This window comes from Gordionus sp. m RMFG-2023, chromosome 1 (genome assembly GCF_954871325.1).
Source record: "Gordionus sp. m RMFG-2023 chromosome 1, tfGorSpeb1-WG-v2, whole genome shotgun sequence".
Classification (NCBI taxonomy): domain Eukaryota; kingdom Metazoa; phylum Nematomorpha; class Gordioida; order Chordodea; family Parachordodidae; genus Gordionus; species Gordionus sp. m RMFG-2023.
In genome coordinates, this window is record NC_088775.1 from 3455399 (window position 1) to 3470132 (window position 14734).

At 28.7% G+C, this 14734-nt stretch overlaps 1 protein-coding gene across 1 annotated transcript; it reads left to right on the top strand.

The window, feature by feature from the left end:
* Window positions 1–71: 71 nt before the first annotated feature.
* On the top strand, window positions 72–11559 carry LOC135922550 (uncharacterized). Its single transcript, XM_065456940.1, has 7 exons — window positions 72–180; window positions 4459–4614; window positions 4701–4761; window positions 5735–5876; window positions 9078–9228; window positions 9817–9900; window positions 11460–11559. Exons 2-6 carry the CDS (start codon window positions 4501–4503, stop codon window positions 9835–9837), a joined length of 489 nt encoding a protein of 162 aa, XP_065313012.1. The 5' UTR covers window positions 72–180; window positions 4459–4500; the 3' UTR covers window positions 9838–9900; window positions 11460–11559.
* Window positions 11560–14734: the final 3175 nt, after the last annotated feature.

The window sequence follows — 14734 nt, forward strand, 5'->3', positions numbered from 1 at the left end:
ACAACAAAATCAAGGGTAGATAATGTAGTCAATGAATTAAATAATGCCGAATATAATTATAAAATAAATTATTTAAAATTTTTACCTAAATTGGAAGATTGCCTCAAATGCTTGATTATCAATGATGCTAATGCAGATTTTAAAGCACCTTACTCCTATATATTAAAATTACAATCTAAAGTTTATTATTTTTTTATTTTAAAATTTATATTATTTAGTTAATTTAAAATACTTATTTACTTAAAATATGCTAAGATTTTACTTTATGCCTCACATTTATAGCTATCACAAAATATCGTGATATTTTATTTAGCTGCTTAAACAAAATTAATAATATTATATAATTATCAAATATAACGGTTACAATTTAGCCATTAACCTTAAATCATCTTATCATCATTGTGGTTACTATAAATGTGGTCTTACACCGCACTGTCTCTAATTGAAAATTGGTTTAGAAGTATTAAATCTGTGTGACAATGAAAAAATTATCTGCACTAGCCCTTTTACTTTAAAACTATCAGAATGATAAGATGGAGAGAGTGGTGATTAGTGTTATTAAAAAGCACCTGATTTGGGTTGATTTAAAAAAATTGCCTGATTATGATTAAAACCAAAATGACATTGTGTAAGACTACAGATTTTGCTCGAAATGCTTACACATCTTTGCCAAATCTTTATGCTTAGTACAATTATTTCCATGTAACCTGAGTTATATAGTTGAATATATATTTATATCTCATATAAAATATAAAATTTTTACACAACCAATATTGGTTGCCACATGGCAGCACGCCTAAATTACTTGTCTTGAAAAAAAAGCAAATTTTTTTTAAACCCAAAAATTGATGTTTTTTTTTACCTTAAATTATAATACTAATATTAACAATTCAACCATTTTTATGTGAAGAAATAATTTGAATTATTTAAAATTAGTGTTGCTAAATAACTTGATTTAGGACATTTTTAAATCACGGTTTTATCGAAAAACATATTACCCAAATCCCCGAGATTACGCTAAAACGTACTAGAAGGGATCTGGCCATCTTTTTGGCGAAAGATGGGGAGGGGGTTTCAATAATAGTTATTTGGCTAAAAAGTCGGTTATGACTGATAATAATTTATCAGTATTTATTTACATAATTCCTAATTGTGCTTATACGCGGAAAGGGTTCGAACCGGTTTTTGAAGGTTCAGACCGGAAGTGATATCATTATTTTTTTTTACGAATCGAACCTGAATCGCGAATCTTTATTTTTATTTTATGTGAACCGAACCGATAATTGTTACGGTTTTGGATCCCTAGAAAAAAAAATAAAATAAATAAAGACGCGCCTAGTATTTTTTTTTTATAAAGCATGCATGGCCACGTTTTTAGCCCAAGACAAGTGACGTCACCGGGACGCGAATATATTAATGCATTTATAATATAAGGTTTAAAGAGATATTATATATATAACTTCTTTTTAGATGAAGTATAGAATTTGAGAAGGATGAGAGTTGTGTTGTTAAACGGCTCTAACCAGAAAAATATTGCCTAATCCTCGAAATTTCGATAATATATGTTCTAGACCCTTCGTTCCTTCTATGAGCAAAATCTTCAGGCTTGGGTAATATTTTTTTTCTGGATTGAGTTAGCCGTTTTTTGAAAATCGGCTCAAAAACGAGCCATGTAACTAACATTGAAATAATACCTTTGTTAAATTTTTTTTTAAATTTTATTGATATTTGGATGACATTCTTTAAGAGTCATTATTCCTTCAATATAGTTAGATAAATGTGAGAATGAAGGAAATAGGTTCCAGTCAGTTAAAGATCTCGGATCCCTCATGAACGGCATATTGTAAAATGCTTCTTCAAAATTTTTATTTTTTCTTTTCTTCAATTTTCAATTTAATGTAATAAGACGTCGAGAAAGATAAAATCTTGATTTTTCTTGCTTACCCCTTCCTTCCAAATACCGGATTCACAAAAATTAATTTTAAAATAAAATATAATAAATAAAAAGTATCATGTAATTTGTATACTTATTTGAAAAAAAAATCGTAAATAAAATTACAAGTTACTTGTATTTCAAAACACGGGTATACTTTAAATAACTTTCCTCTAAATTATTCGATTAAATTGGTGTTGTTTGAGATTTTAACTAAAATAAACATTAATGTAAAGACTGGAGATTTTTGCCCCGTAAGTTGCAGAAAGGTTAGGAACCTTTGCCAGAGCTCGAGGCTAAGATTATATTATTATTATGGCTTAAAATCTTTATTCGGTCTGTTTTTTAGGCTTAAAATCTTATTCGATCCGTTTTCTAGGCTTAAAATCTTATTCGGTCATTTTTTTAGGCTTAAAATCTTATTCGGTCCGTTTTTAGGCTTAAAATCTTATTCGGTCATTTTTTTAGGCTTAAAATCTTATTCGAACCGTTTTTTAGGCTTAAAATCTTATTCGAACCCTTTTTAGGCTTAAAATCTTATTCGGTCAGTTTTTATTCGGTCCTTTTTTTAGGCTTAAAATCTTATTTGGTCCGTTTATTTAGGTTTAAAATCTTATTCGATCCGTTTTTTAGGCTTAAAATCTTTATTCGGTCTGTTTTTTAGGCTTAAAATCTTATTCGATCCGTTTTCTAGGCTTAAAATCTTATTCGGTCATTTTTTTAGGCTTAAAATCTTATTCGGTCCGTTTTTAGGCTTAAAATCTTATTCGCTCATTATTTTAGGCTTAAAATCTTATTCGAACCGTTTTTTAGGCTTAAAATTATATTCGGTCCGTTTTTTAGGCTTAAAATCTTATTTGGTCCGTTTATTTAGGCTTAAAATCTGATCCGTTTTTTAGGCTTAAAATCTTTATTCGGTCTGTTTTTTAGGCTTAAAATCTTATTCGATCCGTTTTCTAGGCTGAAAATCTTATTCGGTCATTTTTTTAGGCTTAAAATCTTATTCGGTCTGTTTTCAGGCTTAAAATCTTATTCGGTCATTTTTTTAGGCTTAAAATTTTATTCGAACCGTTTTTTAGGCTTAAAATCTTATTCGGTCCGTTTTTTAGGCTTAAAATCTTATTTGGTCCGTTTATTTAAGCTTAAAATCTTATTCGATCCGTTTTTTAGGCTTAAAATCTTATTCGAACCCTTTTTAGGCTTAAAATCTTATTCGGTCAGTTTTTATTCGGTCCTTTTTTTAGGCTTAAAATCTTATTTGGTCCGTTTATTTAGGCTTAAAATCTTATTCGTTCCGTTTTTAGGCTTAAAATCTTATTCGGTCCATTTTTAGGCTTAAAATCTTATTCGGTCCGTTTTAGCTTAAAATCTTATTCGGACCGTTTTTAAGCTTAAAATCTTCAACGGTCCGTTTTTAAGCTTAAAATCTTCAACGGTCCGTTTTTTAAGCTTAAAATTATATTCGGTCCCTTTATTTAGGCTTAAAATCTTATTCGGTCCCTTTTTTAAGCTTAAAATCTTATTCGGTCCCTTTTTTAAGCTTAAAATCTTATTCGGTCCGTTTTTTAGGCTTAAAATCTTATTCGGTCCATTTTTTAGGCTTAAAATCTTATTCGGTCCATTTTTTAGGCTTAAAATCTTATTCGGTCCGTTTTAGCTTAAAATCTTATTCGGACCGTTTTTAAGCTTAAAATCTTCAACGGTCCGTTTTTAAGCTTAAAATTTTATTCGGTCCGGTTTTTAAGCTTAAAATCTTATTCGGTCCATTTTTTAGGCTTAAAATCTTATTCGGTCCGTTTTAGCTTAAAATCTTATTCGGACCGTTTTTAAGCTTAAAATCTTCAACGGTCCGTTTTTAAGCTTAAAATTTTATTCGGTCCGGTTTTTAAGCTTAAAATTATATTCGGTCCGTTTATTTAGGCTTAAAATCTTATTCGGTCCGTTTTTTAAGCTTAAAATCTTATTCAGTCCATTTTTTAGGCTTAAAATCTTATTCGGTCCGTTTTTTAGGCTTAAATTTTTATTCGGACCGTTAAATATGGGCCTGTTTAACAACGGTAGGTTAAATAACTAAAAAAAAATACCAGAATTCCGAAATGGTTACTTTTAAAAATTGAATATTTTCGTAATATTTTTTGATCTCGGAAGATTTATAAAGAAAAAAAAATTTTTTTTTCGAGAATCTTCGAATAAATTTATTTATGATCAAGTTGAGCCCAATGACATATAATAATAATACCTGTACTGACGATGCATTCATTAAAAGTGTACTGTAATAAAAAAAAGCCTAACCCTGGAAAGAGTGCAAGATAATTCCTGATAAATTTCATTTTTGATTGGGGGGGGGGGAAGAAAAAAGAATGTTCGGATACGAAGGGGTTCGCGTTTTACAGTTCAAACCGACGGGCGATACAGATCACTAAGTTATAATGCCAATCATTCTTTTTTTTATAGTATAGTTTTCAAATTCGTATTTTTTTTTATCTTGAAGATGTTATATATATGTATATATAAATAACGATTAGATTTTGACATCATTGAATCATCAAAGATCGAGGCTCAAATTTATGAGCTTCATGCTGGAAAATAATTTCGCGTTGATACAAGAAATCGCTAATATTTTAGCTGATTTTGGGGAGGAGATGGACAAGCTCACTAATATGCAACTCGTGCCATTCATCGTAATATAAATATAATCGTTTTAATGAATTGTGTATATATATGTTTTTTTTTAAATATTTTGTTCAATAATTTATGCATCCATTAGGAAATTATGAAACGGTTAGGCAGCTGTTCACCTCAAACCTTATTGCGGCCCACAAATTTAAGTAAATCTTTTTTTTTAAAACAAATTGAAATTATTGGGGGGTACGAATGGATTATTTACCAATCATCATATTTTCTGTTGGAATAATGATTGTTATATTAGGAGTTTGAATGACACGTTTAACGAAACGGAAGATTATAAGATTTGATGGGTAAGATTTAGGGATTTTATATATAATGAAATTAAATACCCCCCCCCCCCCCCTACTTTCCCAACTTTGGACAAATTCCATTCCGTAATGGCTAAGCCAATCTTTTAGCCAAAAAAAATAAATTGATCTTAAAACCCTTTAAAATTGAGTAAATAGTTATAACTAATCGTTTTTAACTTTTACTTTTCGTTAACTCTTGATCTATTTTCGATCAAATTGCCACGAGGTACACATGCGTCAAAAATAGATTTAGAGCTAACGAACAGTATGAGTCACTTAGCTCCGATACTGATCGATACAATATGTATCGACGCATCTCTAAATAATTGATGTAAGGAAGAAAAAAAAACTAGAATATGCAATCCTCGAAATATTATATTTTTTCAGAGATCGGCACCTTAACCCAATAAAGTTTCTTAGTAAATTTCATCCGCTAAAAATATTATAGTGACCAATCCGATATTAACCCAAAACCGGGCCGATATTAAGCGAAAACCGATTCGATATTAACCGATCCGATACGTCCAAAATATTGTTTTAACTTTTTGTTAACTTTCTTAATCTATTTTCGATCAAACTGCCACGAGGTTATTTTTTGAACACTCTCGTCAAAAAATAGATTAAGATCTAACGAAATGAGTATGAGCCAGCTGGTTCCGATACTGATCGATACAATAAGTATCGACGTATCTCTAAATAATTGATGTATGAATGGAAAAAAACGTCGGAGTAAATATTTTAGGAAGAGAAATAGAACTTAGATAATTTTCTAAATATTTTTACCTCTTGAAATTTACTATAAACATTTTATTTCTCTAAACAGATAGTATATGTGAGGGATTGAACGATTTGAAGATGACGCCTATCGATGAAAGCCAGATTGCCGTACCATCTAATACGTTGGAGCGTTTGATTGCGTTGAGTCGAGAAACCCTACAAAAACTTATCGATGTTTTGATCCAAAAGTGAATTTTTTTTTATCCACGAACACATGGAACGCCTCCATTTTAAATGATGAGATTTTCAATGTTTCTGGTTGCCGTACCCTAAGAAATTATCGCCCCTCTATTAATAACCCAAACCGTTATAGTTAATTCGTATAAAACATCACTTATCCATATCGCTAATCCAGTTCCTATCGGGTTTTAGGCCAATAAGCCCACCCACTCTTCGTTTTAAAAAATTTCGATCTTGGAGGTGGAAGGGGGGAATATGCAATAATAAAATTTTTAAAATTTTTATAATAATATAAATTTAAGTAAATGTAATAATAATTTAAACAGGATAGATTTTGAGGAGCTAGAGGATAAATGTCCTAGAGTTGATGTCATGTTATTAGGATGTAGAGTCAAATTTTTGTTAGATACGGGTTCAGTAATCAGTGTCATGAGTGTTAAGCAATTCAATAAGATTTGGCCGGGGCATACATTTACAAAGGAAAAGATGAAGGTAACTCAGTTTGATGGATCTATAATAATAATTTTAGGATTTTATGTAATAAAAGTACCAGGTATAGATTGTAGTATTAAATTATGGTTGACCACCCAGAAAACGGAACCGATATTAGGATGGGATAATATTAAGATTCTAGGTCCAAGTAATGCATGGTGGAATTTATTTAAGTTACAAAAAAGTAAGGAGAAGTTTAAAAATTGTGTGAATAAAAAAAATAATAATGGTAATATTATTGAGAAATATGTTGACTATGAACATGTTAAAAATCGTATTAATAAGGAGGATAATAAATATAAGATTAATGAAATAGATAAAATAAAAATGGAAAATTATAATATTAATGGTTTTCCGAGATATATGTGTGCAAATAAATTGTATAAAGGAGATATTAATCGGGATATGAAAGTAGAGGATGAGGTTAAAATTAGTAATAAGGGTATAAAAGTAATGAAAGATTTTGCATGTTCGGAATTGAAGGAGGTACTAAATATTAATAATTTTAGTATGCCTGAAAATGAAGTCTTTGCCATGGAAACGTGAAGGATAAGACAGCTTCTTTCCATTCTCAAGATATTTGTGGCGAGGATAAATTCTTAAATATAGATTACTGAATAAAGAGAATATATGATGAACAATTACAAAGGATTAGTGACGATAATATAAATAACTATAATGAGGGAGACAAATTACCAAAGGGAGAAGATAATATCAAACATAATAATAACAAAGATACTGATGAAGATAAAATATGCAAAAGTAATAATGGTGTTATGGAAACGGATAACGAAAATAATGATAAAATAAATGACACAAATAATGATAATGTAAATATGAATTCTGAAAAGGAGAGGGGTTTAAGGGAAAATAATGAAATAGAGGATACGGGAGAAGATATTGAAAGGGGGAACAAGGTTTGGATGAATAAAGACGGAAATGAAGTAATAGTAATAAATGACAATAATAGGAAGCAGATAAGGTGCTGGAAGATAAATATACACAAGAAATGAATGGATTATTGATACGCTTAAATGATATTTTTATAAAGGAACTGGGTACATTAAACAATTTTGAGGTGAATATAAAATTGAGAGATAATTCGATACCTAAATATTGTCCAATTTGTCGAGTTCCTTTTGAATGGCGAGTTGATATAGAAAAGAAGTTAAACAGATAGGTACAGGAGGGAATTATAGCGTCAGTGGATAATAGTAATTGGGTGACTAGTACCGATTAGAAAACCCAATGGTACTCTGCGTGTATGTTTTGATTTCCGGATCACGATAAATCAATGGGTGCAGGAGATCAAGTTTCCGCTGCCGCGAATCGATGAAATTTTAGCTAGTCCAAAAGGAAACAGCAGGCATACTAAAATTATTATTATTTAGTACCTCCTTCAATTCCGAACATGCAAAATCTTTCATTACTTTTATACCCTTATTACTAATTTTAAACTCATCCTCTACTTTCATATTACCCCGATTATTATCTTATACAATTTATTTGCACACATATATCTCGGAAAACCATTAATATTATAATTTTCCACTTTTATTTTATCTTTTTCATTAATCTTATATTCATTATCCTCCTTATTAATACGATTTTTAACATGTTCATCGTCAACATATTTCTCAATAATATTACCATTATTTTTATTTTTATTCACACAATTTTTATAAAATTTCTCCTTACTTTTTTGTACCTTAAATAAATTTTACCATGCATTACTTGGACCTAGAATCTTAATATTATCCCATCCTAATATCGGTTCCGTTTTCTGGGTGGTCAACCATAATTTATTACTACTATCTATACCTGGTACTTTTATTACATAAAATCCTAAAATTATTATTATAGATCGATCAAACTGAGTTACCTTCATCTTTTCCTTTGTAAATGTATGCCCCGGCCAAATCTTATTGAATTGCTTATCATGACACTGAATACCGAACCCGTATCTAACAAAAATTTGACTCTACATCCTAATACATTTATCCTCTAGCTCCTCAAAATCTATCCTGTTTATATTTTTATTACATTTACCTAAATTTATATCATTACAAAATTTTAAATTATCACTATCACTAAATTTATTATTACTATTATCAATTCATTCATTATCTATATTACTACTTAATAACAATCTATAACTATTAATTTTATTATTATCTAGTCATATGTTCATGTTTACAAAACATTTATCTTCTAAATGTCCAAACTTATTACATTTATTGCATCTTATGGCTCTACAATTTATTTCTAAATGCCCCCCCCCCCTTGACCACATCTTACACAATTCACAGGTTTATTACCACACATTCGTGAAATATGACCGCCTTGACCACAATTATAACATATAATTGCCTCTGTCCTTTCATTATTTCCTACCCATTTATTACTCATAATTTCTTTCTTAATATTTTCTATAACATCCCTCAAGGCGGGCTTGCGTAATGGGTGGCGGAGGGGGTGAGTTACCAAAGCTATCGATTTGGCTGTGTTCGTATTGCGTTAGATTTTTTTTTATGTTTTGGAAAAAAAATGATTTTAACATTTCGCAAGTTTTTCCTAGTGGATATTAATAACTAACGTCTTTTTTTTAAAAAAAAACAAAATTCAAATTGTGAAAGGGGGAAGTCTTATAATATCTTCAATAATGAATTTAAAATGCAACAAAAACATTATTTTTTTTAAAAAAAAAATATTTTAAGCGCAAAAGCAACTTCAAAAGTCTCCAAATCAAATCACCTGACTCTCCCTGAAAATGAAGCGGACAAGCTTATGGCGATAAAAATGGGAGATATAGAAGAAGCTATAATTTGTTACGACGAAGATCTCGCCAAGAGGAGAAATCGATTCTTGGTATTATGTATTAACATTAATATTTAACTGCCCGGACATGCATAACGGCCAAAAAAAAGAAAATTTTTATAATGTTAAAAGATACAAAAATCAAAACTTGTATCGTGTTTATTTGTTTTTAATTTATGTAATGCCAAAATTGATTAAGTTTTTTTTTAAAACGTTTATTTATTTTTTTAGCCCTAAAACCCAGCTCTTGAAAGTGAATTTATATTTGCGCATTATAAATTATTAAAACTATGCATATATCAACAATGCAAGAAAAAACGCAAATACTCTTTTTTAGAATGTTCGAACACAAAAATAAATAAATATGGAAGACTTTTTAAATGCAACATGAAAAAGCAAGCTAGTAGGGCCTCTCATGATTAAAATCCAGTAAAATAAGATATCTCAGTAAAAAAAAATATAATAAAATCATTGATTTATAAATCAATTTGATTTAAATCAAAGCTAACCAACCACCATATTTTTTTGATTAATTACGGCGGATATGTTGGTTACCCACTTTTTTAGAAAAAAATGGAATCATTTAACAACTTTAAAATGTAAACCATTTTTATTTATTTTTTTGACAATTTTGAAAAGACGAAAAATCTGACAAAATGAGAAATTCAAATCCTTCCATCCCTGGTTAACAACAATTGCTCGAAAATCAAGATCGAAAACTATGTAATTAAAAATAAATTTCAATACTGCTCTTATATGCCCTTCCCATTTGGGGGGGGGGGGGGATGTAAATTAAAATTTCTCTAGGAAAATAACTTTTTGCTTGAAGAAATATGAAAAAAAGATAAAATTATATTCATCTTTTCTTCTTATCAGCTCTCTTTTTTATCATTGCGCATGCGCCATATTTTAACGCCGTATTGGCCGATTACAAACGATACTAAATAAATTATTAATGTAACAAATTTTTTGTATAATAATAGCTGAAGTACAGAGAATGTTCAATTGAAGAAGATTTTTTTAATTGGGTGAAATGTAATTTAAAATTAAACATGTATTTGAAATAGTGGGGTTAAGATCAACTATTAAGAATGAGTTAGGTTTTAAGATACATTAAAGATAGTTTTAAGGCCAGTGTGTTTATAAATAGATGAATAAATGGATCAACTGTTGTGTAACGGAAATTTCCTTGAGTTTGGACCATAATCCATTTTTGGGTATCTTCCATTAGTATCGGTTATAACAGAAAGTGTCGGCCGACTCCGTGAGTCGGTTTTCGCTTTTTTTTATTTCCTCACAACTTTTAAAACCTGAATATTAAAAAAAATGTTTGACTCCTTATAATTTAAAAAAAAATAATCTCTTTCCGGTTTCTCATTGTCGTTAAGTTTCGGTTCCAATCCTTTGCTTGCTATTTTTTACTTTTCGTGCTCTCCAGTACATCTATATGCAAATTTCTAATCTATGGCAAAATTTTTAAAATAATATTATGAAATGCTAGGGAAACACTTGTATTTAAATATAGTTTATTTTAAAAAAAAATCCCTAAAAAAATGGAAAAAATATCACCAAGATTCCCAAAGAATATATAACCGGAAGTCCTAATTTTATATTTTTTGGCAATTTAGAAACGGGATTTTTTTTTAAAAATTTGTTTGTATAATTCGCTTTTAAATTGAACCCGCAAAAATAATATCTTTCGCCTAACTATTTAGCAACAGCTGTTTTCAAATATGTAAACGGCGTTCTTTCTTTCTTTCTTTCTTTCTTTCGTTCTTTCTTTCTTTCTTTCTTTCTTTCAAAAATAACCTCCTCCTTTTTACTAATGTTGTTTAGCCAAAATAAATATTATGGCGAGTCTGAAGATTTTACTCGTAGATTGGCAGATAAGTTTTTTTGAACCTCTATTTGTCAAGATCGCTTACATAATATTATTTTTGGCTAAAATACTAGTGTTGTTATGAGCCTATTTTTTAAAAAAAACGGCTAACTCAATATTTTATCTATAATAATATTACGCTAGCCTGGTCATAGATGGCACAAAGGGTTGGACATCTATTGGCGTGAAATCTCGAGGTTTTGGCAGCATTTTTCTGGCTAAAATTTCGAGTTAGCCGTTGCTAAAAATCGACCCCCAAACCGGGCCGTTTAAAAATTTACATAATTGTTGGATAAATTCATTATTATTATCGGATATTTAAACTTTTTAAATGAGAAGAGATAAATAAATTTTTTTTTTAAAAAACATATGTTTTATTGTTTTTCTTCTTTTTTTTTTTTAGTTTCCTAGTCCGTTGAAAGCTCGTTGCTAAAAAACATCCATCTCTATCAACAACCAAAAATCGCATTTTTTTTTGTAATATATATTATTTATAAATTTTTTATTTGATTTATACAATTTTTTTTATTATTATTTATGACAAATAAATTTTATAATTTATATATAAAAATATTTCAAAAAAAACGTTTAAAATATAAATTTAGTAATTTTATAAATATATATATATTTATTTTACACGCTAACAATAAAAACCTTCCGCGTTGTTGTTATTTTGATTATCCAAGCGTTCACCCTTAAAAACAAAGATGGAATCTAAGGAAGTTAGTGCGAACAAATTGAGCGTATCAAACGCTGTGTTTCAACCGCCAATGATGCCTTTCAAAATGGCCTCGTGCAAATCGGTAAAATTTACCATTTGGCGTTAGCAACCATTTAAAAAAAAATGCAAATAAGTTTGCTTATTCATTACTATTTTTTTATTCTTCGCTTTGTAATATAATATAAAATGTAATATTAAATAACTTACTTATAATCCTAAAAAGAAGAAATATTTTAGAAAATTAAAGAAATAAGAACGCAGACGATAAATATAATTTTCAAAAGACAAATCCTTTTTTTTTAAAGAAACTTATTTAAAATTTTGAATCGACGGATATTAATAAAAAGACAACCTCAATTTAAACAAGGGACGCGTTACGTTTTTTATACGACAAAAAGTAAACGCTCAATTTGTGCTCACTATTATTAGCGAAAACCATTTAAAAACTTCAATATTTGATTATTTTTTTATCATTAGCCGCAAATAGAAATATTCCTCAAATTATCATTAATGTTCCACTTACTCCACCCCCCCCCCATTTCCTTCTCATCTTTATGTTAGAACGCGCTTATTAAATTTGTTAATTATGACGAGAATAGATTAAAAGCCCATTTTTCTGTGTATTAAATTTAATAAAACGATGATATTAATATTTTTTTTAAATAAAAATGTGTATTCTTTCCTATATAATAAACTTTATAACATAAAAATGAATATTATATTAATGTTGTTAGGCATGACTGTTTCCTTTAGTAACTACCTAACACTTTAATCAACTATAAAGCAGCGTAGCCATGTTTTACTCCAAAAATATTCGAATCAATCTTCAAGGTTGAGATCCAACTTAGAGGCTTAATTCAATTTTTTTTAGGCTAAAAGCTTCATTAAGCCACAATTAGAGATGGTCAAAGTTAGATAATTTAACAACACTAGTTTCCTTCTTTTATGTTTTATCATGAGAGGTTAAAAACTTGTAGTGGAAAATTGGAAGCTAATTGATATGAAACACGCCAATATTTATTTGCCTAAATAAAACTTTTTTTATTTATAATTCGTAAATCAGTTTTTTTGCGTAACTAAACAAAATTCCAAGTTATAAGCTAAATTGAAAACTATAAATTCACGCCTTGGAAATTTTAATTATTACAATAATAATAATAATAACAATTTTAAGTAGAGATATAATAGTAAATTTAACAATAATGATATGTATAAGAACAATAGCTGTTGACGATGCGGGAGAACTCACATCTCATATCAATGTTTTGCATCAAGGGTTGGACAGCGTTTTTATTCTGATTTCGAATCACGAAGTAAAAAGGGGTTTTTCTCCGATTCAAATTTTTTTTTTTGAATTTCAGGTACTATCTAATATAATTTTTGGAAAGTTAATAAAGGCCTCCGCTAGTCCCCCTCCCCCCACATTCTCTTATAGATGCAAGGACTTGTAGTAATGATTTAATTCGGTCGAAGCTACTGGCCTTTTGTCTAGATTCATAAATATATATTATATTGGCCGTTGTAAATTAAATGAAACACCGATTAACAATTCGATCCAAAAAAATAGGTCTCTTCAGTTCGATAGTTACTAGAATTCTAGGAATTGTGTTAACTTTTTAATTAATGTATTAAAAATATAAAAGACATGAAAACTCATTCTACTCAATAAATATGGCAGAAATATTCAAAAAATAATCTGACCGCTCCCCCCACGAAGGTTTTTCTTAAAACCCCCTATAAATCTTGATAACAAAGGAATCTATGAAATAATTTATTATTTTGTTGAACCTTTTTTTTTAGAAGTAAAGACGATTATAACCTCGTTTCTTGTTTTAATAACATTGTCCTTTCTTGCCCCAAATTATTTTATTGCAGATCAAATGGCCCCAGTCCTTACTAAACCTTAATATATGGTGGAAGTAGCAAGAAAAACACGATATAATATTATTAATATCAGATGCAAATAAATAGTAGCATAAGAATTATATGAAGAATTTCAGCTGGATTTTATCGAGCATTATCGATGAAAGTTAAAATAAAATAAAATTTGGTTCAAATGGCTAATGAAAAACAACGTCGGCCTAGAATTGGAGTGCTCCACTTGCGCAAATGTTTAAAATGAGAAAATCAACATTAAAGTTTAAAATCAAATCGAAGAGGGTCGGGTTGAATCATCAGTTATCTCATATAAAATATCTAAGCTGCTGCGTCTAAGGCCCCGCCAAACCTGTCCTCCTAATTTATAGGAAAACCTTATTGATCAATTTTGACAGAGCTATAACTTTGGTAAAAATTAATATTTTTTTAATTCTAGTTTTTATTTTTTATATATTATCCACTTCTAACTCAAAAATTTTGAATGTTTAAAATGAGAAAATCAGCTAAGGTTTAAAATCAAATATAGAAAAACCTTATTGGTCAATTTTGACAGAGCTATAACTTTGGCAAAAATTAATATTTTATTAATTCTAGTTTTAATTTTTTACATATATATTGGGAATAAAAAAGTTATTATTTTGAATGTTTAAAATGAGAAAATCAGCTAAGGTTTGAAATCAATAATAGGAAAACCTTATTGGTCAATTTTGACAGAGCTATAACTGGCAAAAATTAATATTTTATTAATTCAAGTTTTTATTTTATATATATATATATATTGAAAAAAGTTATTATCCACTTCTAACTCAAAAATTTTGAAGATGTCGAGTGGAGCACTACAATTCTAGACCGACGATAATGTACAAAATTATAATGTTTAAAAATTGTAGCATTGAATAAAATAAATTATTTCGTTATTTATTAATCTGATTTTAAAAATTTTAAATATACTAAAATAAAACATTCAAAATAAAGTAATTAATTAATTTTAATTTTCCAAAAAACGCCATCTAGCGGATAAAATATTTATATTTTGACTTTTATAAAATAAATAAAAATTCATGGAAGAAAAAGGTATT

What these genes read in the sequence shown, in the direction of transcription:
- LOC135922550 (XM_065456940.1), top strand. Translation starts at nt 4,501, where the DNA reads ATGAGCTTCATGCTGGAAAATAATTTCGCGTTGATACAAGAAATCGCT. An exon ending in TGCAACTCGTGCCATTCATC is followed by an intron (nt 4,615 to 4,700) that starts GTAATATAAATA and finishes TGCATCCATTAG; the next exon opens with GAAATTATGAAACGGTTAGG. An exon ending in ATCGATGTTTTGATCCAAAA is followed by an intron (nt 5,877 to 9,077) that starts GTGAATTTTTTT and finishes AAATATTTTAAG; the next exon opens with CGCAAAAGCAACTTCAAAAG.